Source organism: Caretta caretta, chromosome 9, assembly GCF_965140235.1.
Source record: "Caretta caretta isolate rCarCar2 chromosome 9, rCarCar1.hap1, whole genome shotgun sequence".
NCBI classification, from domain to species: Eukaryota; Metazoa; Chordata; order Testudines; family Cheloniidae; genus Caretta; species Caretta caretta.
This window is the reverse complement of record NC_134214.1, coordinates 73,493,865-73,518,053: the sequence shown is the minus strand read 5'-3', so window position 1 is coordinate 73,518,053 and position 24,189 is coordinate 73,493,865. Positions and strand designations below refer to the sequence as shown.

General features: G+C 38.8%; 1 protein-coding gene across 4 annotated transcripts in view; it reads left to right on the top strand.

The window, feature by feature from the left end:
- DACH2 (dachshund family transcription factor 2) overlaps positions 1–24,189 on the top strand; it is a 465,751-nt gene that overhangs the window by 229,647 nt on the left and 211,915 nt on the right. For all 4 annotated transcript variants that reach the window (XM_048864443.2, XM_048864441.2, XM_048864445.2 and 1 more), the window contains exon 2: positions 21,313–21,428. In XM_048864443.2, coding sequence (XP_048720400.1) covers positions 21,313–21,428 — 116 coding nt within the window. The remainder of the gene's footprint in view (positions 1–21,312; positions 21,429–24,189) is intronic.

Here is a 24,189-nt window from a genome sequence, read left to right as displayed (position 1 = left end):
CTGAAAGTTTTGGGTCCCCCTCCCCCGCTTCTTTTTTACAGTAGAAATTCTTGTCTTGTCTACCCTGACAGACTCTGTGATGGCTGGAGAATCAATGAAATGGTGGCATCACAAATTTCAGGAAGGTGAAAGTCAACATAGTTAATGCTTTTATGCCTTGAGTTAACTGACTGCCAATTAACTTGAGGTGGTTACTGAATCATGATCAGTGAAACTGGAGTCAGAGGGCCAATGTTCTGGAGAGACTGTTGTTGAGGAGATACCTGTAAAACAGGAGTACAGAGAGTTAGTCTGGAAGCAACACAGCCACATGGCGAGAGCAATGGCCAGGGTTCATTAACATTTCACTTCTTCAGCTTCAGCTGCATTCACTTTTACGTTTTGCAAATGAAACAAGGTGGCCATCAGAGCTGTGAGTTTTCTGAAGTGCAGCGGCTGGCTCATGGAGTGTGGTGTGAAGTCCCTAGAGCTGTGGATTTTGCGGACACAAACCTAGCTCAGCAGTGGACCCAGTGGAAGGGGGAGTTTGAACTGTACACAGACTTGTACACGCAGGAGTTCAACACCAGCAGGAAAGGAAAACTAGTATTTCATCTCATTGGTGAAAAAGTTAGAGAGGTCTGCACCACTCTGAAGCTTGTCACTGCCGCAAGCCTCACAACAGTCCTAGGAGCCGTGGGGACCTATTGCTCCCCAAAGCAGAATATAACTGTGGAGCGATACCGGGTTTTCGCCAGAGCCTAATCCATAGGGAAGGGGATAGACCCCTATGTTACTGCCTTACACACACTGGCTGCTACATGCAATTTTGGGGACTTGACAGACACCCTAATTTGGGACAGGATAGTCTGCAGCATTTGGGATCACCACCTGCAGGAACGTCTGTGCTGGTAAGGTGATCTCACATTAGACAGATGCTTAAAGGTGGGGCATGCAGAGGGAGCCTCAAGAAAAAGGATGAAAGCCCTGCAGCACACAACATCCCCAGAATCACGTAGAATGAGACAACAGCAAAATAGAGCAGGTGGCCACTGTTCAGGATCCACAGTGTGATGCATTTTCTGTGGGAGACTGGCTGAGTGGTTAAAGGAGAAGTGCCCCACACTAGGACAGCATTGGAAGGAATGTGGCAAGTTGATCCATGTTAATAGTGTATGCAAGAGAAGAGGAAGGTCTCAGAAAGATTCAGTCAAGAAGGGGATGGCACATCAGACAGTGGTGATGACACCATGATTCTCCTTGAGTCTGAGAACACATCAAGTTCAAACTGTCATGACAGGAAAGCAACAAGGGATAATACCAACCTCCATGCATGCAACAGTATTAATAGGAAAACAACCTAGTGCTATTTCAACTGGATGGCGGAGCCTTGTGCAGCGTGATTCCTTAGGGTGAATTGGTCTCAAGATGCAACAATTACAAAGAGAAGGTGCAATGTAATAATATACAAAGAGAGCATAATGGAAGCCTTGGAAAATGTGACCTCATAGTATCTAACCTGAAAAATAACAGATAGTTCCGACTTCAGTTTGTGGAGATGGATGGTAAGCAGCACAGACCACTCTTGGAGAAGACAGTCATACAAATCATGGACATGACCAGGGTGCACTGTCAGAAGAAGCCAAAGAGGACTTCAGTATACAATGGAGACAAGTTTAAAAGTATACTGGGGATGTTTTCAAAGGTGACAGGTGCGTCTAAGGAAAGCTGAGACTGGAAGTAAGCCCCACGGTGGAACCTGTGTGCTTACCACAAAGGAAAATTCCAGTGGCACAGCATAATCCATTATGCCAAAAGCGTAAAAGTCTTCAGAGCAGGGATATCATAGCACCTGTAGAGGCCAGTTCAGCATAATGATGGTAAAGAAGCCACCAGGAAAATTATGTATCTGCATAGACTCCAAGACACTGAATAGGGCATTGAAAAGATGCCACTGCCCACAGCTTGCCATAACTTTCCAAAGTCAGAATCTTTACAGTCTGTGCTGTGAATAACAGGTTCTGGCACATAGCCCTGGATAAATAGTTGAACATGCTGACAACCTTAGCAATACCATTTGATTGCTACAGATGGTATGCGTGCCAATGGGCATAAGCCCAGTACCAGAAAAGATTCACCCAAGTCCTGGAAGTACTGCTTAGGTTGAAAATAATTGCAGATGATATCCTTATTGTAGGTGAAGGGAGAAATGATAGAGAAGGTGAAGGAGTCCATGTCAGAAAATTGCAAGCTTTTCAGCAGCAATGAAAGCACAAGAACATAAAACTCAACACAGAAAAAAATGTAAAAAAAAGTATGAGGTGACATACACTGGAAATCTACTCACAGCGAACGGACTGAAAGCAGAACCCAGCAAGATCAAGGCAGTCAGAGACATGCCAACTCCAGTGGATGTGAAAGGGATATAGCAATTCATTGGAATGATAAATTTTCTGTTCAAGTTCTGTCCAGACCTGGCTGCAGTTGTGGAACCCATATGTTCAATCACAAGGCAGGATGTTGAATGAACTGGGTAGATCCCCAGGAGCAAGCATTGGACATGCTGAAACTAATTATAATGGATGCCACTGTCTTGAAGTACTACCAACCAGGAGAGCCAATGACACTCCAATGAGACGCTTCAGAGGAAGACTTCAGAGGAAGCTCTTTTTCAGGAGCAGCTAGTTGTTATACCAGCAGTCAGAACCTGACAGAGACTGAACAGGGGTTTGCCCAAATAGAAAAAGATCTTCTGACTATGGTAGTTGGCGTGGAGCAATTCCATCAGTGTACATATGGCCACCCATTAAGAATGTAATCAGACTACAACCCCCTAGAGACAATAACGGCAAAGCCCCTTCTTAGTGCTCCAAAAAGGTTGCAGCACATGTTGATGTGCCTGGAGAACTACCAGGTAGAGATCTGATATTGTCCAGGAGTTACTGGAGTTAGATGACACCCTGAACAGCGCATATATACCTAGCATCAGTGAATTGGGGAAGGGGATCAGGATATTGAATCCATTAACCATGCCACACTGTCTCCCAGTTTCAACAGCGAAGCTGATGTAAGTCAAAGAGGCTACAGAAAATGACATCAAACTAATGGCAGTCAAGACAGCAATATGCAGAGTTGCCAGAAGACAAAAGCCAAGTACCAATAGGAGCAGAGCTATATTTTTAAATTAAAGCTTAACTAAGTGTGTAGGATTGAATCATATTTCGAGGACAGAGAGTGGCTGTCCCTGCATCATTATGTAAGGATTTTCATGGAAAAAAAATACAGGCTTCACACCTGGGCATTGACAGCTGTCTTTGATGAGCTTGTGAGTGTGTTTACTGGCCAGGAATGAATACACAACTCCGCTCCTTGATAGAAGGGTGTAATATCTGCTGGTTCTGTAATAACTGAAGCAGAAGGAGACTCTGTTACCACTTAAGCTGCCTACCCTACCATGGGAAAAGGTAGGAGTGGACTTATTTACATTAAAGGAAAAGCAGGACTTGATTACAGTGGAATAATACTCAGATTTTGGGGAGGTTGATGCCATGCTTGATACCAGACGCAAGTCAGTGATTGGCAAACGGAGGACCTACTTTCCAAGATATGGCATTGCAGTCACTGTATTCACTGACAACAGATTCCAATATGCCTCAGAAAAATTCAGAAAATTTGCATGCAAATGGGAGTTTGACTACCACATCTGCTCCTTAGCATACCCACAGAATAATGTTATAGTGGAGTCAATTGTGAAAACAGCTAAGAGACAGTTACACAAGGCTGTTTTTTTCTGGTTTGGATCTCTTAGTATTTTTGGCACACATCTTAGGGGGTGCCAAAACAATCCAGTGCAGCCACTGATGGGACAGTAGACCAAAATCCTGCTACCAGTGAGGAGAGACCTGGCAGCCAGAAGGATGGAGGCACTGCTCAGAGATGATCAACAATGAGAGAAAACAGTCACTAGAGTACAACAGATCAGCCAAGGACCTACCAGCCTTGTAGACAGGCACTCCTGTGAAGATCTAACAGGAGAGAGACATCAGAAGGAATGGAGTAAAGGAGTTGTGATGGGTACAGTTGCACCCAGGTCATATGAGGTGAAAATGAGAGAGGACAAATGATCCAAAGGAACAGGAAACACGAGCCAGCAGACAACCACCCCAGAAAGACTACAGAGATCATCACAGAATGGAGAGACAGAGAGCTGTTTGGAGGCCTATCCCACAGGGCGGGAGAAGGCTCCACAGAAAGAGAGAGTTTACTAGACTCTGAGACAGGGAGAGACAGATAGGTCATGCCCAGTGTTGTTGCCTGTTGAAGAGACCAAATTATCTCAAAGACTATGTAACCAGCTGAGTGTGGGATAAAGACAAAACTCTCACTCAACTATGTGCTAGCAGCCTCTAACCAAAGGGACACAGGGTGAGGGCCTGTGCATTGATTATGTGTTCTTTTAGTGTTTATATATTAAAATGTTTGTAAAATAGGGAAGATGTATCATGATTAATGAAACTGGAATCAGAGAAACAGTGTTCTGGAGAGACTATTATAGAGAAGACACCAGAAAAACAGGAAATACAGGGAGTTAGGCTGGAACCAACACAGCCATATGGACAGAGCAGTGCACAGGGTTTAATACACTTTCACTTGTTCAATTTAAACTTCATTCTATTTCCTAACACAGAGGAGACTATAAAAAAAATTGTACAAACACTGAGACTGGTGATTCAGAGGTTAAAAACAGCTAATGGAAGAGCAATTTCCATAACATCCATATTAAACTACTATTAAAAATACTGCTATTTTTCAATTATGAATGTCTTGAAACTAGGACATGCCACTGATTTAAAATTAGCACTTCATGTGCATCATTTGATCCACAATTCTCTAAATATTTGTCAAGAGTTTATTTTTTTCTACAGATAACAGGTTTAAATGATCACATATTTTGACATGTTTCATTGGACTGAATTTTATTGTGGTTTGCATTAACGCAAAAAAGCAACAATTGAAAATCAATTGTTATAATATTGTTTCTCCAAATTTGCACTGAACCCAATCATGTATAGCTTATAAATTATGCTGGTAAGAGTGTAAAAGAAATTGAGACATTCATAATTGAAAAGAATCATTTCTAATGTTTGATGGTGATCCCATAGGTTGGTTTAAAAATATTCCCGCCAAAATTTTCAAACTACAGTACATGATGTGTAATGGGGTGCTTGAAAAACTAGTGCTCAAGTTCTTAGCCTGCAAATAGACTTGTAACTGCTCAGCTTTCTCGTAAATCTTTGCATTACTCTCTTGTATAAATCTGATTGTGCATTGGAATATCTTTTTGTGTGCCAGTTACACTAATACAGAGATTATTTCTGTTTTCTCTGGTCCAGTTATCTTAACTTTTATTAATACATTTTTGCTGTCCAGACAAAGAAAGCTTTCCCATTGAAATCAAACGTAAAGATAACGAGGCCAAACCCAGAATGTGGTGGTCATGGACACTACACATCTCTTTCCCATGGAGAAAGAGTTCATGACTTTGCCTCGCTCTTAAGCCAGTGGAGTGTTCAAGGAAGAGATACGGAGGGAGCTGAGTAATACCCTCCTCCCTGACAGCCCTGAAATTGAGCTGTCAGTCAGGGAAAGTGGTCTCTCTGGATAAAATAGACCCACTCCACAAAGGGGTAGGCAGCAAAGATCAACACAGCCCTCTTCAATCATCCACATAGATACACAGGTAACATTTTAGGGACTGAGTCTCCTATGCTCCTGTGTCCTCCTCCACACAAGTCAGTCTTGTGGAGGGAGGGAAGGCTATTGAAGTTCCCAATAGCTCTGTGATTCCACGAGGGGAGGCAATCAGGCAAGGGCTCATTTATATGAGATCCCTGTTGCATTTTGTACTACTGCAGAACCAAACTGTGGACCAGCTAACCAGCTGCTTTGTGGCTCCTGTGGTGCCATATCCTGACTGACTGTTTTAAAGTTTATTTAGGTCAGTGCAGAGCTCCCCCACACAGGTGTAAATGTCCCTTAGAATTTTAAACTACAATAAATAGTATATTTTAAAAGTGCATATTTTTGGGAGGCCAGTGCTATAGTTTTTTTTAATTGCACGCTGGTTACACAGGTATTTTAGGAAATAACAAGGTAATGTAAATGCAAATTGCCTAATGATGAGCAAACCTCAATTGGTTCAGAGCTCAGATTTGATTCACAATCCAAGAGTTCTATTATAGCTTTCTGAATTACCTAAGCTTCTTAGGACGGCAAGTCTCATTAGATATATGGTGCAATCTCATGAGGCATATGGCACTATAATAGTTTTATTACCATTTTTGTTAGCTTTTATTGTCAAATACTGTAGGCTGTAATGTAGTAACCACAAAATAATGTGTTGCTTAGTATTAGCGTAGTAACTTTGTCTATGTGGGAAAGTTGAATTAGTTTAACTTGAATCAGTTTTTAAATTGATTTAAAATCAGTAGATAAACTGTTGCAAACCCCTGTGTGGAAACTTTTTATGTTTGTTTAAGAATAGTTTGTTTCAGTTTAGCCTACACCAATTCTTAAGGACTCACCTGAAAATAAATGCAATCTTAAACCGAAATAAAGTGTGTCCATACAGGGATTTGCACAAGTTTAACTACATCAGTTTAAAATCACATATTAGGTTAAACCAATGCAACTTGCTGTGTAGACAAGCCCTTACTTACCCTGTGATTTTCTTCTCTTTCTCTGAAGTATTGTCTTTTATTTCTGCTTCCATTCTTTTTTTCTGCATTTTGACCAAGCATTTGGCATTGCAAGGGAAATATGCCAAGTGTCATCTAACAGGAAGAAGGCTAGTGAATGAACTTGCTTTATGTTGGTTGAGCTCAAGTTGTTCTGTGATAAGTCAGATGCAATTAGAAAATAGTTATGTAAAATTCCAGCCTCTAGATAGTACATTCCTATCGTGGTTTAGAAGATATTTTAAAATGCTTGTCATAAATAATCAATTTAAATTTTCAAATGTGAAAAGCCTATCACCTTCTAACCATGTGAGTCTGGCTTTCAGAGTTAGAGTGATTTTTGGTAATAATCAAAGAGGAAGAATACCTTTTGAATACTGAGTGTTTAGGCATTTCTTTCTACTATAGCTCTGTTGAAAAGACCTATAGAATTTAACAGGAATAAACCCAATATGATTGTGCAGACATTACTCCATAAACTGATATAATTTGAGAAAGAGTGTGATCTCTTTTCTGTTGGCTCTTTGAACTATACTATTAGATTAACCAGCAGTCTTTTAAATTCTATAAGATGGTTAAATAAACCTATAAAATGTATTATTTTGTACTGAATACTATAAGACTTTTTCACAGGGTACATAGAAATGAGTCCTGAATTTGTGTAATTTGTTTCTATAAAAAGTTTATGTGTCTATATCTATCTATCTTTATGTCATGAAATATACATGCACATGCCAGTTTTAATATCTAAGGCATACTTAAATCAACATTGTCAGTATATGGATTTTTTAATGGTGGGTCTTATCAGTGACATTCTGTTAAAATATTCATTTTATTGAAAATTTGATCTGTTTACATTATTTTATATCATGTACAGTACTTTTCCAAATTGCTATATTGACTAAGGCTTTTTGAGTCAGACTAACATTTATTTTCTACAAAAATTCTGATATTCAGATGCTCTAGGGGAGGACAAAGATACTTAATTTCTTAACATCTAAAGGTTACTGTATGTGCTAAGTGTTAAAATGCCCAATCCTGCTTCCATTGATGCAAAAGAGTTTTGCCATTTATTCCTGTGAGAGCAGAACTGGGCTCACAGTCCGTGCTTGATCGAATTGACATCAATACTTGGTCCTCTTGTGAATGTAGGACATCAGTATATTGTACAGCTAGACTGTATTGCACAAAAATCTTTTCTGAAGGCGTTAGCAAAAGGTCTTGATCACATTTTACTGAAATAGGCAGCTATAACAGTGTTGCCAACCCTCACGATCTTTTTAATCACAGCTTCTGGAATCAAGTAATTATGAGAAAATCTCAAGTTTACACTTTAAAAAAATCCCCCAACTAAAGTAACATTCTAGCCCTTGTGATTGCAGAGAAAAACTTGAAAACGTGACTCAAATATAAACTTAAAGGGTCAAAAACTAAAAGGCCAATAAAAATAATGAAAATGGGTTTGTTTGTTTGTTTGTTTGTTTTTGTTTTAAAAACAAAACAAACAAACAAACAGATGTTAAACCAGTCTCATAATTTTGAGGTCCTGATTCATGGTTTTCTAATATTTGGGGTTGTAATATTGTAAGTAGGTCCAGTAAATGAAATATACAGTAGCTTCACAGTTATACTTTCTGTCAGGTGAGTAGTCAACCCTTAAATTGTATGTTCCATCAGCTTTCTCTTTTTGACAAAGAAAAAATTAAATGAATCTTTATTAAGATGTTACCAATGGTATTAATGAGAAAAGATATATTCAGGTTTAATAGTTAAGAGAAAATAAAATATAGAAATTAGAAACATTAGCAAAAAAAATCCTCAATACAGTTGGATGGGGTTGTAAAAAAGAGACAATGAACTACAATGCCCCCACCCCATCTCAGCAGGCAGAGTCCTGACAGGAGGAGTAGGGCATGCACATGGGGATTGTGCAGAAGTGAGGGAGAAAGTGGAAGGCTTTGCTGCTGCCCTAAGGTTGTCTGTTGGCCAATTTGGGAGGGGAGAGGGGACAAGAGGGCTGATTCGCTCTCCCGACTCTCCTGCTTGTCATTTAAGGTCATCTTATGTTCACAGCATCCATCTTGCTGCCGTTGCTGCTCCACCTTGCTGTCCTCTACAGACCTGCCAAGTGTTGTGTCTTGCAGGTCTGTAACTCAGTTCTACACAACGGTAAAATGTAATACATTTTGGAAGTGTGGGAAGCGAGACATTTGCCACACCTCTCTCGTGTAAATACTCTATAGCCTAGTCTAGGGGAAGGTTCATTGAACTATAACCCCAACTCTTCTACTGACGGTTTTTAGTATTTCTGTGCATGTCATGACACTTATTAGCCAAGGTTCTACACACCCACCCATCCCCAGTCTTCTTAGAGGCAGCTGTCATTCACCCATTTTACAGATAAAATGACTGAAAGATTGGATAAGGTCACTGCCTGCCGAATTGGGAATAGAATCCAAGCCATTAATAAAACCAGATCGAAGTCTCTTCTACTTTGCCATACTACCTTTCAGATGAAATGAGCCAAATTATGTGCTTGTCTAAACTCTGCTAAGACAGTATGGATATTTGCCTTCTGTAACCGGTAGACCGCATATGGAGGTTTGAGTCTACCACTGCCTGTGTAGTAATAGGCATAGTCCTTTAGCTCCACTGGTAGAAACTCATAATTTTATATCCAGAGATGCCAGTTTCACCCTGCAGGTGAACCAAGCAGCAGGAGCAATGTTACCCTTGGCTATGCTGTCTCTAGCCACTAGGCCGTACTCTGCTCCAAGGGTCAGTAACTGAATCCAAAGTTCTAGTGTTAGTTTGTAAATAGCTGTTACCCAGTAATAAAGTGTGTCTTGTTTCTCCCTCTATGGGCAGTTCCTCACAGAAGTTAACACTATGCATCCCACTACAGTTACTCCTACTGCTGAAGGATAAAATTCTGGGCTGTGAATTTTGAACGTTGTGGGTTCAAACATGACTGATGACTCACATGGAGCAAGTATGTTTAAGTTAGTGTGAAGACCCTGGAATAATAGTTGAAATTATTTATGTTGCAGATCATATTTAGAGATAAATTTGGATGTTGCACTAATATTTGGCTTACTGTTATATTTGTAGTGTTTGTATTTAGTTAATGGATGTTGTCCCTTTAAGAAAACAGTGGAGCACAGCATAGCCTTTGGCTGAAGAAGGCTGAGAGCAGTGTGTGGGTGGGAGAATTTGCTTGTGTGTTCAGTGAGTAGAAGACCCTGCCAAAAAGGTGATGACTTGGCTCAGTCGATGTATCTTTCCAGAAAACAAATTTCATTCTTAAAGGTATAACATGAGCACTTATTAGGGAGCTGGATGCCTTAGGACATTACTAATGATCTTCAGAGCTTTTTGTCTGTAGGTCACCAATATGAATCCAGCCTTACTCAACAGGGATTAAAAATTGTTCCCATCTAATGGATGTTTGATGACCCTGTATGAAATAAGTTTGGTAATCTCAGTTCCAGCTTCCCTGTTGCAAACTCACCAAGACACCGCAATAGTTTCTAGAGAGGCCAATAACTTTATGGGCATATACAAATTAGTTGCAAATATGCAAATTAGATAATTACATATTTTACATAAAATGCCACACATGAAGCTTCACAAAACCTGGCAACTATGCCTAAAGGTAAAATAGTATCAGGACTGCATTTCCAGATTCTTTTGTGAATCTGATCAGAGTGCCCTGTTTGGGATCAGGAAGAATTTTTTTCCACCTGTTTGAGATTGGTGAGATGTCTCGTTGGTTATTTTGTATTCCTCACAACAACATGGAAGCTCCATTTGTTAGGGTGTTAGTTTGTTAGCAGTGTTTTAAAAAATGATGGGGGAAGGTAGTAGTTTAATCATTGTTATTGTTGTAACCTACAGCTGGTGTACAGTGTGGTATGCAGTTGTGTTAAAAGACACCAGTCTGGTTCATAGGTTGAATGACCTTGCACCATTTAACCAAACATAGGACCTAATTAAATGCCTGGTAGCTTTTGTGTGTGTGGGGGAGATATATTAATGGTCAAGGCTCCAACCTCTAATGGTACAGTTAATGAAGTTCTGACCTGCAGCTTGAAATCCACCTCTGTGTCTGTGTTTCATTTTCCTGCATTTTCTGAACAATTGTATAATGTTAAGGAACTTTTGTTTTAATATGAACCTCAGTATAATAAAGAAGGAATAATTAAAGTGCTATTTCTGTGATATCAAAATTTGTGGATTTTAGCTTTAGATATCCTTTTTTCACTATTTATAGTTATGAGTTATATGCTTCAGTTAAGGCTATATCCAGAAGTCCTTACTCAAGCAAAAATGTAATTGAAAACAATGGGGGTTACCCTTTGGAGGGTAACTTTTTTTTGGCAGCTTGCTCTTGTCTGCTAGAGTCAAGATGAGGCTGCCACCAGTGGTGCTGAGAGTCCCAATTTAAAATGAGCACCTGTTCTATGCAAGTTGTCATAGTGACAGGGTTCTAGTTATCATACATCTAGTTCTCAAACAACTTCATATATGATTAATGTTAATTGCCTTTTTTGTATGGGTGACTTTTTCCCTGCTGCTGAATTGGCTGTTGTTGCCTTTGATCTGATTGGTAATACAATGTAGAGCAATAGTTAGACAAGTGATCAGTTTGCCAACAGTGAAAGGAGACAGAATCAGGTTGCAGTGAGGTCAGAATTTGTTTCTCTTTTTAAACATTGAAAGGTCAAGTAGAGTTTAACTACTATTGGCATCTTTGAAATGTTGTAATAAATGCCAGAGCAGAGAGATTATTATTGTCCATGATGCAATTAAAAACTTTATAGTCCTAAAAATAAATATTTCTTATTCAAGGTAGCAAGAATGTTGCTTTTATTGGTAAAACCCCAAATAATATTTAAAAATTCTTATCTTTCTCATTTTTCTCAACTTATACAAATAAATTAACACAAGAATGATGACACCTTCTGGGGCTGAAGGAATAGATTAATAATGCCAGTGAGGTATCAGGAAAATTAAAGATGAGTCTGTGGTTACTGTTCCAACTTCAGCAAACCAATTGTGATGGTTTTTCACTAGCAAGTACTGGCACCAGAGTTACTGCTACTATATTCAGAGCAATTTACACAGCCTGTCATATACTTGCTTCAGAATTTTCCTTGAAGCCCAATAAAATACATTACTATTGAAGAAATCTGTGATACATGTGAGAGTTTACTAAATCAAAACTGTAGCATATTTTTATATCAAATGGCTTTATAGTCTCATGGAATCAATAATTAATTTATTAACTGGGTATCATTTGAAAAAACAAAATCAGCACAGTTTTCGCTTAATTGCTGACAATTCATAAATAGTATAACACTAAAATTCAAAATTTAAATGATCAAAGTATTGGGTACCTCATCTATTATAACGCAGAATAAATGTATCATGGAGTGGGTTATATATCATCAACACTACAAGACATAATGCTCTTTCTTGTTATCTACCTAACTGCCAAGTCTACAAAGTTTATAGGCTGCTAAGATAATGTAATGGTGGTAATCCACTTCAGTTGCAGAAATATGAAGTACTGTTGAATTATATTTCTAGTCGGTTTATTCTTTGTTCTCAGGGGAATAGGATACTATTTCAGTTTCTCTTAAAAAGCCCAGAGAATGAAAGGCAAATCAGGATAAATTATGCTAAATGGTGGACTAGACCCCAGAGGAAATCATGCTTCTGTGGTACAGTATTCCTCCATTAATCTTACAAATGTTACATCTGATGTTACTTCTGTAAAGCTGAAGCATTCAAATATTCATCTGATCCTTTTAATAATAGTTATAATATTGTTATGGCTTTGTCAGACTTGTACCTTCATAACTAACTTTGTGGTTTTGACAGCCTATACAGCTAGTCTTCAGAACGACTAAAATATAGAATATTGTTTTATTTTACAGAGCACACATAAACTTGTAATTAAACTGCAAAACTTAACAAATAATTGCCAGCAAGCAATTACCATTCATTAAAGAGTAATTACATGGTTATTTGTGCCCTGTAAAATAAAGCATTACTGAAATCAGTAATGCAATCAATATTTTAGCAGAAACAGGATGCAGCAATGGTGGACCTTTCAACCTGAGCTGATTAAATTGTCATCCAAATAACAGTTTCCTAGTTAAATCAGCATGTTTATTTGTCTTGATTAATATGGAAATTTATTTCTGATTCTAGTAAATCTCTTACATTAAAAAGCACAAGCAGACATCATTGTCATACTCAAGTGTGATCTGCTGTAAATTTCCACTGATGAATTATAGTTTACAAAATGTTGATAAAGTTGTAAGCATCACAAAATATGCAGTTGTCTATAACAAACATAAAAGAACATTAAAGAAGATGTAGCTTATCAATATTTTTATCAAAACTATAAAAGTGGCCTTGTAAAAATATTCCCCAGGGCACCAAGGGCCTAAATATACGTTAAAAAAGAAAAAGGTAATAATGAGTAGCTCTCACCAGGCATAGAAAAGAAAAAAAAAAGTTACACTAATTTCTGATTTCCAACACCTTGTCACATAACTTTGTAACCACCCGCCCGCCAAAAAAAATTCTAGTATACGCTATCAAAGGTCATTTCCAAACATACAGAAAATAAAAAATGTCGCAGTGAGTTGTGTTTGTGTAAGATTGAATATTCTACTGCTTCCTCATTTTCTTCTTCTATTGATGCCTTCTTTTTGGGCAGTTGGATGACAAGAAATCCTTAGCTTAATTATAGTAATTAAACAAGAACCTCTTAACTAATCTGAGTTTAGCAGAAATATAACAGATGTTTGGAAACTGCAACTTTGAAGCTGAGATCTCAAAAAGAAATCTATTCCTTTTTGACTGAATCCTTTTGTTAGTTTAAGTAATTTCGTACTTTAAAAAATGTTACCCATAGTTTTTTAAACTTAATCCATGATACTCTCAAAATCAGTGATAATTCCTAAAGAAACAGTTAACCTTCTGATGGAAAGTATGGAACTGGCAACAATAGTATTTGAAGTTAACTTACTGAGATTGTAAAAATTTTTAGAAATATGAATACAGTTGGAATCTGTAAGGTATTTCATTTCTCCTCAAACTTTATTGGTCAGTTCATTTTTTTATGTTAATGAATAAGAAGTATGATATGGTTATTGAACCTGATCCTGAAAAATCATTGAGATGCTCAAGTTTTCAAAAAAAAGTTCTTTATTGAGTACTTTTGTTATTGATTTAATGTTCACGACTTGTGAGTGTGATTATATATTTTTTTTACTTTACAACAAAAATCCTTCTGAGATTTATCTACAGAATCAACACAACTTTCTGAATTAGTCATCCTAAGTGAAATAACATCTAATTTAGAATCAAATGAATCACCTTTTGTTTTCAGAGATTGACTGGTGGCAAATATAGCCTTAGGGAAAAACCCCCAGTTGGTAATATATTTAGAAGAAAAATATTTTTCAGCTGATTGTATGGCTTATGAATGTGTAGGAAACTGTGATGTGAGCCCAAGCTTCCTCATCATGTTTTCAGCTCCCTTTATCATCACGGACTAATAGGTGGTACAGAATGTTTCTTTTGCACCTCCAACCTGTATGCCTTTACTTAAGTGAGATAGGAAAAAAAGGAGGAGGTGAAATTGACCCCTCATAAACCAAAAATTTGGGTATAAATGAGCCTGGGGTGAGAGAATTAAGAAAAGCATTATAAAAATGTCAGTTTTTCTAATCCCAAATTATCAAAAAGTCATGAGTCAGGTCTCCCCCTAAATCATGGGATTTTTTTTAAAAAAATTGTGATTCTTTTTGTTTGCCGTCTCCTTTCTGAGCCTTCAGTGTATAGTTGGGGCATGTTTTTCAAACTTTTCTCCTCAGACATGGGGGCTAGAAACTTACTTTTTTAACAACAAAGCTGAGATTCCCATATAATCACTTGACTCCTGGAATTGGTGCTTCAAGAAAAAGCACCAAACAGTGTCAGACTTGTGATAAATGTGTGAGGGTTGGTAACAATGAAATGCCTCCAATGGGGCTTGTGTTATCCCAAGAAATTAGCCAGCAGTACACAGAGAAATAGTAAATTAAATATATCAAATAGGGCTAGTTGAAAATATTCTATCTAAACTATGTTTTTATAGAAAATTAAGTTTTCAATTAAACATAATTTTTCACTAAAAGTATCTGCTCTCCATGGAACATTTTGATTTTAATATCAAACTAGCAAATGTTCAAAAACTGAAGTTTTCAATTTATGTCCAAAATTCAGATATGCTACCTCTTGGGATGTCCCCTCCCAAGGAGGGAGAATTTGATGCCTCATGAGAAATGTAGTCTGATCAGGGATCCTACCTCTGAGAGGAGAATGGGAGCATGAGGCACCAGAATTGTTTCTCCTGTGAGGCACAGTCATGGATTTTGGAATTCTAATATTTCAATTTTTTTATTTTTGACTGAAAAGTCAAACATTTTCCTGTCAGCTCTAATATTGACATTCAGTGTATTTTGCTGTGCAGTGCTGAACTAAGCCTTTGTCGTCTAAAATATCGAAGAAAAGGCACTGTGGTATCATAGATTTAAAGATGGAATTGATTCCAGAGTTTCCAGCACAGGAGATATTTTTACTTTCAGTTTGATTTCTTTAATATATAGTAAAGAAATAAATTAGTCCAGTGACTTTTTCATTGTAGAACATTGTTACCTTAATGGATCTTCACTTTAGTGCTATGAGTCTGATACCAGCTGAGAAGATAAAGGATTGTCTGTCTATATCGAAAGAAGGGCAGGAGACACTTCACACGGATTTAATCAGGCCACAACTTTATTATTAGATGTCTGGGATCACCTGGCAGATAAAAGTGTACAGTGGAGACAAATCCATGTTCATTCAAATAACTACCCGGGGCTTCCACCAGCCTCCTTTCATTTTCTGTCCAGGTCATCCAGCCAAACCAAGGCTGGGACCGAACCATCTCCCCTCCCGCCCCCGTAGAAGGGTTAAGGTGGGCTATAATAAAGGGGGGGGGGGGGTTGGTTCCCTGCTGTACCAATCATAGGCCCCTGACCCCTCCTTTAACCAGCACCTCCTTTTTAAGTCTTTTACCAGGCCATTTATCTGGCCACTGGATGCCTTCCCTATGGGGTGCCTGTACTGGACATCCGCCCACACTTACAAAGTGAGTTGCAACATCATAGCCTAGCATTCTTCCCTACTCACCATAATAAGCCCTCCCTGAAATCTGCTGTGGGGAACGCAAAAAAACCCCACTCCACCTAAGCCAACATGGTGGTGACAGAAAAATTTCAGCCCCCTTAAAAAGGAATGACTAGTGCAATGCCCACAGCAGGTCCTAACCAATCTGATATTTGCCACCTTGAGGGGAGGAAGGGTGGATGCTGCTTAGCTTGCTACATGAAGAAAGGGATTCTAACACCGGCACCTGCTCCTTTTAACGCCTTCCGCACTTATGTTCTCACAGGATGAGTCAGTGTCGCCATGCTGACCCCCACATACCTTTTTTGCAGCTGCTTCTGACCTCCTTCCCCTCACACAAACCTGGACAATGCCAATGCCCCTCACCCGTGGTCACCTATGCAAATTGGTGAGGCTTTCTAGCCAACATTTCCCAGGAAAGGGGGGGTGCAAGTGTTGGGAGGATTGTTCATTGTTCTTAAGATCCAAGGGTCTGGGTCTGTAGTCACCTAGGCAAATTGGTGAGGCTTTTTACCAAACCTTGTCCAGGAAGTGGGGTGCAAGGTTTTGGGAAGTGTTTTGGGGGGAAAGACGCGTCCAAACAGCTCTTCCCCAGTAACCAGTATTAGTTTGGTGGTGGTAGCGGCCAGTCCAAGGACAACGGGGGGAATATTTTGTACCTTGGGGAAGTTTTGACCTAAGCTGGTAAAGATAAGCTTAGGAGGTTTTTTCATGCAGGTCCCCACATCTGTACCCTAGAGTTCAGAGTGGGGGAGGAACCTTGACATGGGAAATGTTGGATAGAAAGCCTCACCAATTTGCATAGGTGACCACAGACCCAAACCCTTGGATCTGAGAACAATGAAAAAGCATTCAGTTTTTTACAAGAAGACTTTTAATAAAAAATAGAAGTAAATAGGAATAAAGAAATCCCCCCTGTAAAATCAGGATGGTAGATATCTTACAGGGTAATTAGATTCAAAAACATAGAGAACCCCTCTAGGCAAAACCTTAAGTTACAAAAAAGATACACAGACAGAAATAGTTATTCTATTCAGCACAATGCTTTTCTCAGCCATTTAAAGAAATCATAATCTAACACATACCTAGCTAGATTACTTACTAAAAGTTCTAAGACTCCATTCCTGGTCTATCCCCGGCCAAGACGACTACAGACAGACACAGACCCTTTGTTTCTCTCCCTCCTCCCACTTTTGAAAGTATCTTGTCTCCTCATTGGTCATTTTGGTCAGGTGCCAGCGAGGTTACCTTTAGCTTCTTAACCCTTTACAGGTGAGAGGAGCTTTCCCCTGGCCAGGAGGGATTTCAAAGGGGTTTACCCTTCCCTTTATATTTATGACACCCCCACTTCAGGTGTAGTGTGGTTAATTTCATGCAGACTTATTGAATGTAATGCTAAAATTCCATATAGAATTTTTGGCAGATGTGGAATGAGTGAGGAGCAAGCTGTGATGAATAGTAGCTAGACAGTAGTATTTAAATTAAACTAAATTAATATTAAATTAGAGACAATGGGCTTGATTTTAATGTTATTTAGACTATTGTAAATTCAGAATAATGTCACTAAAATAAATAAGGTTAGAACTGTGAAAGTAAGATCATAATCAGGCCTACAGTGCTTTATTATTATTATAGTATTTGCTAAAAGGAGATGAACAGGTTAAAATATGTGGTGTCTTTAACAAAACAAAACAATTTTCCTTATCTGTCATTAAAAACAGAGATCATCAAAACCAAAAAAGCATTCTAAAAAACTAAGGGTCAAATCATGCTCACATTTCTTATGTGAGTAATCCTTTAAAAGTCAGTAGAACTATTAATGAATTCAGGTGCTAATTCAGTATTTATATTTGTTTAGTGTTGACACTTTGTGCAGCTTAGTTAATGACAAAAGACTCGTGTTTCATTTTTGCTTGTAGTATTTGTATAGGAAACAAAAACAACGAGACGTCCTTGTGGCACTTTAGAGACTAAGAGATTTATTAGGGCATAAGCTTTCGTGGGGCCCCTGAAGCAAATAATCACCAGCAACTACATATCACACAACAGGAAGCACTAACCCAGGAACCAATCCCTGCGACAAACCCTGTTGCCAACTCTGACCGCATCTCTATTCAAGGGACACCATCATAGGACCTAACCACATGAGCCACACCATCAGGGGCTCATTCACCTGCACATCTACCAATGTAATATATGCCATCATGTGCCAGCAATGCCCCTCTGCCATGTACATTGGTCAAACTGGACAGTCTCTACGCAAAAGAATAAATGGACATCAAGAATTGTAACATTCAAAAACCAGTAGGAGAGCACTTCAGTGTCCCTGGACACTCAATAAGAGACTTAAAAGTGGCCATTCTTCAACAAAAAAACTTCAAAAACAGACTTCAACAAGAGACTGCAGAGCTGGAATTAATTTGCAAACTTGACACCATCAAATTAGGCATTATTAAAGACTGGGAGTGGTTGGGTCACTACAAAAAGTAATTTCCCCTCTGTTGATACTCACACCTTCTTGTCAACTGTTGGGAATGGGCCACATCCACCCTGACTGAATTGGTCTTGTGAGCACTGACCCCCCCCCACTTGGTAAGGCAACTCCCATCTTTTCAGGTGCTGTATATTTATACCTGCCTACTGTATTTTTCATGCATCTGATGAAGTGGGTTATAGCCCAAGAAATCTTATGCCCAAATAAATTTGTTAGTTTCTAAGGTGTCACAAGGACTCCTCGTTGTTTTTGCTGATACAGACTAACGCGGCTACCCTTATGAAACCTGTATAGGAAACAGTACTGAAAAATGTTTAAGGATCTGACCTTGCAAACAATTAGGCTTGTGAGTAGTCCCGTCAAAGTGACTATTCATGTGAATAAAATTACACATTGCCAAAAATGTAGGATCAGTACAAAAAGCCAACCATCCTCCTCCCTTCCTCAAAAACTCTTTAGATTTTAAGAGATTTTTTCTTAAAATCCTATTTATGTAAAACACTTGCTAACTGAGGCGGAGGTGGGAAGTTTTATAAACGTTCTGTTGAGGGTTGAGCTTTGTTGTGGGCCGTCAGTGAGCAGAGCTGCTAATTTAAGTTGATTTGGTTTTTGTAATTTATATCAAAAGCACTTAAAATGCTAGATAGGCACCTTTTGATGTATATTTTTATAAATCAAACAATAACAATTTGTTTTTGTTTTACAAAGCCTAAAATCTAGGCCTAATTTTACTTGAGATCCTACTTTTATGTGAAATATAATGAATTTCTCTAAACGACAGTCAATAGGTAAATTAGACATGGAAATATATGGTTTAGTATACCTTAATAGCATGTTTTTGACACTTTGTATGTACTGCATATTTTGAGAGACGATTACATTTAAGATCCGTTAAAAATGGGAAGAAGTACTCCTAGTGAAATAGAAAAAGGTTTAACTGAATTTAGGAAAGTGAGGAGGTTTCCCAATCACATGACGTTGTAGTAGTAGTGAAATGCAGGATAGAATATAGTGTGAAATTATATAGATTACTCAGTAAATTTGCTTAATACTATTCTTTTTGGAGCAAAGAGATAAAAGAAAAATGGTCCAAATTTCCTGTGCTATACTCTCTCTCTCTCTGTGTATGTGTATATATATATATATATATACACACATACTCTATGATTATGTGGACATTATAGTAAATTTCATTTCAGAACCATTCCAATATGGTGATAGGACTCCTTAAAAACAGCAAACAAAAAAGGGAAAAGGCACTGAATAAAGTGAAATTCAAAACTGCCTAAAACAAAGCTAAAAAGAGGAGCAGGGAGGTTTATAGACTGAAATAGTAAACCAGAAAAAATGATTTTGTGCTACTTTGATGTACAATAAAACAAAGTAACACTAGCACATTATGTGAAAAATGAACAGGCTAATGGTACCTCTGTGTAGTGGTGCTGAAAGTTGTCTTCATTTAAACACAGAGTTTGTCTTACATTGATGGAGAGCTTTGCCACTGCAAAGTTGATAGAGTGGACTTTAACTGAAATTTCTTTGTGAAGCAAAAGTCTCTTTTGGATATGCTTTCTATTTTAACCTCATTTATTTTTGCACCTTGATTATTTTATACAGTGTTTCACAGCATTTTGTCAAAAGCTCTATTATTCAGCTGAGTATAAAATGTATTTTTGCCAAAGAAAAGCGGCAATATCTTTGCAAACATTAGAACCTTATATTTTTATCACTTGGCTTGGGAAAGAATGATTCGAATGGCTTTTGCTCTGTAGAGCTCTATTGTGGTGACAGCTGCAGAATGATAGTCCAGACACAAAAACTGTGTTAGGGGAGTGGAGGAATGGAATAGATAAATACACAGATCTTTTATTTCTTTACATTATGGATTAAAACTTGTAACAATTCATAATCTGTTCCAGCTAGGGTGAAAAATGTGAGAATTTGATAGGTTAGGCCAACATTGTTAGTTTAGTCCTTACATAGCAGTCAAAAACACCAATCAGTCTGTGAGGAAGGAAAACCAGGACTGAAAAGCAAGAAACCAAAAGACTTGAATGCAACATGTACTCATTCCTTCTAGTTTCCTGTCAGCCCCCCCGCCCCATCCCCACCCCCAATACCTTTTAAACCACACTTCATAGTAATGTCCACTTTTAAGTGGCTATAGTAATTTAACTGGTAGGCTAAATGGTTATCTAGATCCTTGCAGCATTGTGGGTTTTTTTTGTTTGTTTTATTTATTTATTTTAGTTCAAAGGTTTTTGGTGGGATGTTCATGTACCTGTGGCCCCAGAGAGGATTCAGGTCATCCTATCACAGTTTACATGCTAAGGCCCAAATCTGGTGACAGCAATCTGGAAAATAATCCCTACTACTGGTGTAGTTATCTTCTTAAAGCATTGTGTTCAGATAAATCAACTAATTTTAGCGGCACCACTGTGAGGCACATTGTCTCCATTTTACAGAGTACTGAGAAACAATGATGAAATGGCCAGCTGAAGGCCTCACATAAAATCAGTAGCAGAGTCAGGACTGGAAGTCAGAATTTCCTTGTTCCCAGCCTAGTGATTTAGTTCTAAAATTCTCATAGCTCTTTACCTTTTAATATACAGTCACTCCATATGACTTTGAGTGCATGCTTCTGCAAGTGTACATGCAGAGTATTTCACTGATGGATCATTTGAGTACAGTATAACACTTGTTATGTTTAACCTGCCACAAGTAGTCCTTTTCTCCTAGGCAAAAATATCAGAGAAAGAGAGAGGGAGAGAGATGGTTCATATTTTTATAATACAAATCAGTACAACATGTATTAAGCAAACATTTCAAAAAGAAAATAAATTTAAATTTATCCAATTTGTATTTCAACAGCTCACGGCCAGGAAGACCCCCCAAACGCTCTCTGGGAGTTGCGATACAAGAAAATGCACGTCTTCTGCCCCATGGAGTCCCAGGCCTGTTATCACCAGGACTTATCTCCCCAACAGGTAATAAAATCTATCAGATGTTCAGACTGGTCTCTTCATACTGCACAGCAGTTGAAATAAACTAATATTGATCCAAATGCCATGTCCTTCAGGGCTTTTCAAGCTTTACCAGAGGTTACATTATTGGATTTTTTGAGTATTCATGAATACTATGTTTTGTTGCTGCAGTGACTAAAATCTAATGGATTTGTAGTTTAGTTCTTTATTAATTGTAATTCCATTAAATACATTATTTTATTATGAAAAAAATGCTCAGAGAAAATTAGCCATTGTCTTAAAGGGTCTTAAAGTGTGAGTTTCTCCCTTTCTGGTGCATGTGACTTTTAGTTCTCATGGGATATAAACAGGGTGGCTAATATGTATGCTATAAAATGATTAGTGTAGGTTAGGAAGACATAAAACTGGTCACACTAACTATGGAAGATGTTGTTATCAAAAGGATGAATAAAACCAAATGCAGATGGTCATGATGTTCTGCATTCGTTCTCTTAATTTAGTGTCACAATATATCTGTTGACTATAAATACACCTAAAATATTACATCATCAACAGTGTTTTGCTGCTATTCAGTAACTTAAGGCAATGTGAATTAAAAGCAAAAAGAATTTAAACTTCAGTGAAGCTTCTGGTTACCATTACCACCAACTGATGGTGTCATATGCATATGTTTATTTGATAATAAGGTCAACAATCCACAACTTAATTGACATACAGTAAAATGTAACCAATTACTTAAATATTCAATAGGCCTAGCAATCATAAGGGAGTGCCTGGAGCATGGTAACTTAGGCCTTTATCCTGCAACTTCTTGCACATGGGTGGACTGCTGCCCTGTCCCATTGAGCTCAGTGGGGCATGGACACAGCAGTCCACCCATATACAAGAAGTTCCAGAATCAGGACCTTAAATCTCCCCATGTCCCATTGTGCACAAAGCGGGAAAATTAATGAAGAATTTCAGTTCTCTTGACCCACTGGGTCAATAAAGTACTGTCATGGAAGCAGGAATGAACCGTCTTAAGCAATATTAATATTAATAATTGCTTCAAACGTACTCAAAGTTTGAAAGCATTTTGCTGGATTCAACCCCCACCCCAGTTCAGTTGGTCCCAGTCTGTTATCTAATTATAATAATATGTCATTAATAATTCATTTGTACTGTAGTAACGTTCTGAAGACTGATTTTCAAAAACACATTTTTTATTAGAATTTTTGAAACAGTATCTAGTGTTCCCAGATCAAGGGTTTTCATATAGTCTGTGCTTTATTTGTTCTCCACTGATGATAACAAGAGGCAACCAGTGTTGATAAATTGTTGCCAAAAGTACACAGCATAGCTCATTGCTTGACACCATGTTTGCAAATAGGGCCTAAAGCTATACAAAAGGGGGTGAGGGCTCTGGCTGGCGGTGGGGCAGCGGATGAGGGATTTGGGGTACAGGAGAGCGTTCTGGGCTGGGATCGAGGGCTTGGAGGGTAGAAGGGGGATCAGAGCTGGGGAAGAGGGTTTGGGTGTGGGAGGGGGTCAATGGTGCAGGCTCCGGACAGCACTTACCTCAAGCAGCTCCCGGAAACAGTGGCATGTCCCCTCTCCGGCTCCTATGCGGAGGCGCTGCACTGGCCAGGTGGATCTGCGTGCTGCCCCATTCGCAGGTGCTGCCCCCGCAGCTCCCATTGGCTGCGGTTCCCAGCCAATGGAAGCTGTGAAACCAGAACTTGGGGCAGGGGCAGCGTGCAGAACTCCCTGGCTGCCCCATGTGTAGGAGCCAGAGGGGGGACACGCTGCTGCTTCCGGGAGCCACAGCATGTGCAGAGTGGGGCATGCCTCCGACCCTGCACACCAGCAGAGCTCAAAGGCTGGATTAAAAGGTCTGACAGACCGTAGTTTGTCCACCCCGATCCTATGTGCTATTCTGCCCACAGAGAGTAGCAAAACATGCTTTAAAATTAAAAATCGGAAAAATCAAATAAAAAAGGTTAAGCTTCAAATTACTAGATGGTCTTTTGGAAAAAGCTGAAGATGTTTAACCAAATACTAAAGTAAATTTTTAAAACTATTTCTGCTGACATATTGCTCAGAATGAAGGGGGATTGTGAGGGCTGATACAAGTCCTTTGGAGGCTCAAATGAGAACCTGTATTGTCACAGCACTCCCCACATTCTTTGCACTACAGGAAAGTGCTGTGAAACCAGACAATGGTACAGCAGGGCTCCAAGGGAAAGTTGGATCCATGAGAGTTTCTCCTTCAGCTAAGGGAAGCTGAAACAGTGCAGCTGGATATTACTGAAGCTTTAATTACTTGAAGCAGCTGCTTCTTATTTGCCCCCCCTCTCAAAAAAACAAGCTTTCTGTCAAAGAAGGCAGACATGTGGCAGTCTTTGAAGAAGGAAAGAAAAATGCTACAAGAGCCATTTCCACACTTGCTGGGGATCTGAGGTATGGACCTGGATGAGGCACCTGGGACATGAAGCTTTATTTATATCTGTTTATTGATAATTATTGGATTAATCAACTCTCAGGCTCTGTCTGAATGGCTTCATGACTCTGACAATTGGCTCCCCCCCCCCCTTTTTTTTAAGCTAAATTAAAAACTAAAACAGTGCATTTTACCTCTTCTCAAAGGAGGTGGGATGGTTATAAGACTAGGGTGATGTGTAGTAGACTAGAACCAGGGAGTGATCACAGAGGTATTAACCCATTGTCTCCTGGTCACAGATCAGTTTGGGTACTTATGTTCTCACACTTACCATTATTTGTTGTT